This window comes from Anoplopoma fimbria, chromosome 2 (assembly GCF_027596085.1).
Source record: "Anoplopoma fimbria isolate UVic2021 breed Golden Eagle Sablefish chromosome 2, Afim_UVic_2022, whole genome shotgun sequence".
In the NCBI taxonomy this organism is placed as follows: Eukaryota; Metazoa; Chordata; class Actinopteri; order Perciformes; family Anoplopomatidae; genus Anoplopoma; species Anoplopoma fimbria.
Window position 1 is genome coordinate 1,315,090 of NC_072450.1, and position 5,398 is coordinate 1,320,487.

The window sequence follows — 5,398 nt, forward strand, 5'->3', positions numbered from 1 at the left end:
ACAGACAGAAGTGTGTTTATGAGTTATGTAAAGGGTTAACAGATCAGATCAGATCTTCAGTGATCAATAATGATGAGTTGGAGCTCCACTAAACTAATCTGAATTTATTTTATGAATCACTGTTCAGTGTTTTTATTCTCTTTCCTGTTTCAACGTTTAAAATGTGTTTGAAGATAAAAGATAAATGTTTGATGACCTCTGAGGTCAAACTGAGGTCACTTACCGTCCATCAGCTGATCACACGATGGTGGAAGGGCCGATGACTGGGACTGCTTTCTGAGGACAGACAGGTAGAGACAGACAGGTAGAGACAGACAGACAGGTAGAGACAGACAGTTACTGTACCGTCTGAACACATGGGCGTTTTGTTTTATCTGCTGACTGAGACACTTTTATATCTTTATGACGTTTAACAACAACACACTGATGAACTGTCTGTTCATACTCATCATCTCTCCAGTCTTTAAACATATTGTGAAATATTCAATGTGCTTATTGTGTCTTTAACTGGTTGACTCTGTCTTTAACTTGTAGTCCATGGTACTCAGGACTACAACTCCCTTGATGTTTAACTAATTGACTCTGTCTTTAACTTGTAGTCCATGGTACTCAGGACTACAACTCCCTTGATGTTTAACTGATTGACTAATTGACCCTGACACTGAGGTTCCTTCATGCTTCCTGTTGTTGGAGAAGGTCTGTGTACTCACAGCTGAAATGTAGTGGCTGTTGAGGTGCTGTTTGTTGGAGGAGGAGGAGGATGAAGGCTGGTCGGGGGGGCTCTGCTCCTCAGGCAGCGCCTCCTGCAGGTGGGAGGAGACGCAGCCGCTGTCTGAGCCGGTGGAGCCGGAGAGACATCGAGAGGAGGAGCCTGAACTCTCCGTGGCTGAGAGGAAACACCAACGCTGCTAATGTTAGAGTGTGTGTGTGTCTGTGTGTGTGTGTGTGTGTGTGTGAGTGTGTGTGTGTACATACTCATGGAGGGCTGGCTGCTGGTCTCCTGCTCGTCCTCCTCGATACAGGAGGTGATGAAGGAGCCTTCAGCAGCAGAAGAGGAGGAGATGTTCTGACTGCAGGAGGAGACGACAGACGGTGTTAAGATGGAGGTTCTGACCCGAACCGGACCAGGACAGGTGTGTGGTGTGTGTGTGTGTGTGTGTGTGTGTGTGTGTGTGTGTGTGTGTGTGTGTGTGTGTGTGTGTGTGTGTGTGTGTGTGTACCTGTACATGTGCAGGTTGAGCGGCCCCAGCAGGCTGGATGAAGAGGGCCCTGATGCTGCGGGGTCAGAGGTCACCGCTCCTCCATTAAAAGGGTGGGAGTGATCGAAGACAGAGACGGCGATGGACGCATCAACGTGTTCTGGCACCTGATCACACATCAATCAATATCTGATCACTCATCAATCAATATCTGATCACACATCAATCAATATCTGATCACACATCAATCAATATCTGATCACTCATCAATCAATATCTGATCACACATCAATCAATATCTGATCACACATCAATCAATATCTGATCACTCATCAATCAATATCTGATCACACATCAATCAATATCTGATCACTCATCAATCAATATCTGATCACACATCAATCAATATCTGATCACACATCAATCAATAATCTTATATTCTGTTTTTAGGGTGATCTGTCTAGCTCTAACTCTGGTGCATTGTCTCTACCAAATAAACCAATAAAAAAAAAGTTATTGATCATGAAAATAAGACTTATTTATTGTTTATCATTGTTACATATAAAGGTCATAAACAGCTGATCACCAGATATTAATCAATAAACAATCAATATAACGTAATAAACAGAATGGTAGAAGAAGAGGATGAAGATGCTTTTATTTTGAAAGGGTCACCTCTGCTCTTCATGATGTAGTGAACGGCTCGGTCGCTGATCGCTGCGTCGCTCGGCTGGATGTCCAGAAACGGCTTGTTACCGACTCCCATCGACACCATCTCCTTCACACGCATCTCTGAAACAAGACAGGAGAACATGAGGAGAACATGAGGAGAACATGAAGAGAACATGAGGAACATGAAGAGGACCATGAGGAGGAACATGAGGAGGACCATGAGGAGAACATGAGGAGAACATGAAGAGAACATGAGGACCATGAGGAGGAACATGAGGAGGAACATGAGGAGAACATGAGGAGAACATGAAGAGAACATGAGGAACATGAGGAGGACCATGAGGAGGACCATGAAGAAGACCATGAGGAGGAACATGAGGAGGACCATGAGGAGGACCATGAAGAAGACCATGAGGAGGAACATGAAGAGGAACATGAAGAGGAACATGAAGAGGACCATGAAGAGGAACATGAGGAGGAACATGAAGAAGACCATGAGGAGGAACATGAGGAGGAACATGAGGAGGAACATGAAGAAGACCATGAGGAGGACCATGAGGAGGACCATGAAGAAGACCATGAGGAGGACCATGAGGAGGAACATGAGGAGGAACATGAGGACCATGAAGAGGACCATGAAGAGGACCATGAGGAGGACCATGAGGAGGACCATGAAGAAGACCATGAGGAGGACCATGAAGAGGACCATGAAGAGCTCTGGTTCCTGTACCTTTGTTCCTGGTGGCCTGGGTCCACAGGATCCTGGCGATGCCGGTGGTCCAGGCGTGTTTCACCTCTGACGTGGCGGCCTGAAGGATGAAGGTCTGGTTCTTGGCCGTCCTCCTCCTGAACCAGACCTCGAACCGCAGCCCGTTGTCCCCCGCGGACTCCGTCAGACCCACATCTGCTGTCTGTAACACAGAAGAGGGTCTCAGTCGGACCGCCACAGTGGGCCGCTGTGGGAGTCAGACCGGGTCTGATGGTCTTACCTTGAAGGAGTGTTTGTAGATGAAGACGTCCAGACCTCCCTCCATCTTCTTGGGTTTACTGAAGAGAACGAGCTCCTCGAACAGGAAGATGTGACGCTGACATTTCCTCCTGCCGGTCCAGACAGTGAACTCGTCCTGACGGATCAGCTGACCCTGCTCCTTCAGGTTCACCTGGAGACGGTTTAACACATTCATTATTCATTACAGACGTTCAGAGATAACTATGTCATGATGACGATGTCATGAGGGGAGGAGCTTTAGTCAACTCACGTCACAGTCTCGGATGGCGTCCATTGCCAGCAGGTCGTTGCCGTGGCGAAGCTGGAACTTGACCATGTTGGTGGCGGCATGCAGAGCGGCGAGCTCCGCCTCCTGGGCCACGCCCACCTCCTTGATGAGGTCAGTGAGCAGGAGAGCGTATTTACTCATCCTCTGCACCGGCTTCAACAGGTACGACGACAGGTCCATCTTATCGCCCAGCTCCACCTGCTTCCTCTGGGGGGTCAAAGGTCACGGTTAGTCCTCAGAGGTCACAGTGAGTCATCAGAGGTCAAAGGTCATTCTGAGGGGAAGGTAACTCCTTTTAGGCGTAAATATATTTATACCACACTAAAGGAGAGGGAAATAATTACAGGGCCACTTTAACACAGTAAAGGACCTCATGGTGCCTTCAGGTTCACCTGGTGTTGTAAGGTTCCCTCCTGACATCTGGTGGATCTTCTTTCAGTTAAACATTTGTTTTTACATGTTAAATACTTCATCTAAATGTCACCACATGGACTCAGGTCGGTTCACTCTACGTCTGACATCACGTAGAGTTTAAAAACGGATTTGATAATGAAGATCATCTTCTGATCTTCATTAATCCAGACTAGAGCGTTGATCTTTAGATGTGAAGTCAGGAGAAGAGAAGGTTCTCACCCTGAAGAAGGAGTTCCCGTGGTGGGCCAGCAGAGCGTCAGACTTTGGTTTGTTCTTGCTGTACAGAGCGTAAAGACCGAACTGCTCCTTCTGTCAAACACAACAACAACAAACACACCTTCATCATGTTATTGATCCATCTATGGAACCCTTCTACCAGCTGTGTGTTCAGTGTGTGTGGTTCCTATGTGTCTGATGAAGAACCCTCAGAGGAGTGACGTGTCTGATGAAGCAGTGAGGAACCCTCAGAGGATGTGTGTGGTTCCTACGTGTCTGATGAAGCAGTGAGGAACCCTCAGAGGATGTGTTCCTACGTGTCTGATGAAGCAGTGAGGAACCCTCAGAGGATGTGTGTGTGGTTCCTACATGTCTGATGAAGCAGTGAGGAACCCTCAGAGGATGTGTGTGTGGTTCCTACGTGTCTGATGAAGCAGTGAGGAACCCTCAGAGGATGTGTGTGTGGGTGTCTGATGAAGCAGTGAGGAACCCTCAGAGGATGTGTGTGTGGTTCCTACATGTCTGATGAAGCAGTGAGGAACCCTCAGAGGATGTGTGTGTGGTTCCTACGTGTCTGATGAAGCAGTGAGGAACCCTCAGAGGATGTGTGTGTGGTTCCTACATGTCTGATGAAGCAGTGAGAACCCTCAGAGGATGTGTGTGTGGTTCCTACATGTCTGATGAAGCAGTGAGGAACCCTCAGAGGATGCTTCCAGCAGGCCTCCAGCTCCCTGAGGAAGAACTGACTGTGGAAGTCCAGAAGCTTCTCCAGGTTCCCGAACACCACGGAGCGTTTCCCCCGGAGGTCCTGAGGAAGGTCGGCCCGGTCCATCTCAGGGAAGTAGTGATGGATGATGTAATGCAGGGAGCGCACGTACTCCCTCTCCGTGGTCACCATCTCCTCCACCACGTGACGCAGCTTACTGAGGAGACACCACGACACACATGTAGCTCAGACATCCCATAATACCTCCGTCACCTCCTGATGTCTGCTTCCTAATCATGAGGAGGAACTCTGACCCTTTACTCTAGTACAAGTATGTCAAAGTACACCAGTGTGTTATGTGCACCAGAAGTACTCATTAACACACATGACAGCACACAAACACCTAGGTTACAACATGTGTCGTTCAGACAAATTCGAGAGATGTGCTGCAAGGACCTACAGAGGTCTACAGAGGTCTGCAGAGGTCTACAGAGGTCTACAGAGGTCTACAGAGGTCTGCAGAGGTCTACAGAGGTCTACAGTGGCCTACAGAGGCCTACAGAGGTTTACAGAGGTCTGCAGAGGCCTACAGAGGTTTACAGAGGTCTACAGTGGCCTACAGAGGCCTACAGAGGTTTACAGAGGTCTACAGAGGTCTACAGAGGTCTGCAGAGGCCTACAGAGGTCTACAGTGGTCTACAGTGGCCTACAGAGGCCTACAGAGGTCTACAGAGGTCTACAGAGGCCTACAGAGGTCTGCAGAGGTCTGCAGAGGTCTGCTAATCTCCCTTCTTTCTAACTTCACACCAACAGATTTATTTTATTTTCAAAGTTGTAGTCTTCAGCTCAGAGAGAAAGAATTACAGAGGTTTTAGGAACACGTGTTACCAACCTGCCATCCCAAGGAAAGTCTA

General features: G+C 48.1%; 1 protein-coding gene across 1 annotated transcript; it reads right to left on the reverse strand.

Moving 5' to 3' along the window:
• Positions 1-221: 221 nt before the first annotated feature.
• LOC129105096 (puratrophin-1-like) lies at positions 222-4,876 on the reverse strand. Its single transcript, XM_054615984.1, has 10 exons — positions 4,452-4,876; positions 3,782-3,871; positions 3,131-3,355; positions 2,861-3,031; positions 2,602-2,782; positions 1,875-1,991; positions 1,221-1,359; positions 976-1,070; positions 711-886; positions 222-276 (listed from the first exon to the last, which is right to left on the reverse strand). Exons 1-10 carry the CDS (start codon positions 4,674-4,676, stop codon positions 238-240), a joined length of 1,458 nt encoding a protein of 485 aa, XP_054471959.1. The 5' UTR covers positions 4,677-4,876; the 3' UTR covers positions 222-237.
• Positions 4,877-5,398: the final 522 nt, after the last annotated feature.

What these genes read in the sequence shown, in the direction of transcription:
- LOC129105096 (XM_054615984.1), bottom strand. Translation starts at nt 4,676, where the DNA reads ATGGTGACCACGGAGAGGGAGTACGTGCGCTCCCTGCATTACATCATC. An exon ending in ACGGGAACTCCTTCTTCAGG is followed by an intron (nt 3,356 to 3,781) that starts GTGAGAACCTTC and finishes TTGACCCCCCAG; the next exon opens with AGGAAGCAGGTGGAGCTGGG. An exon ending in TCTACAAACACTCCTTCAAG is followed by an intron (nt 2,783 to 2,860) that starts GTAAGACCATCA and finishes TCTGTGTTACAG; the next exon opens with ACAGCAGATGTGGGTCTGAC.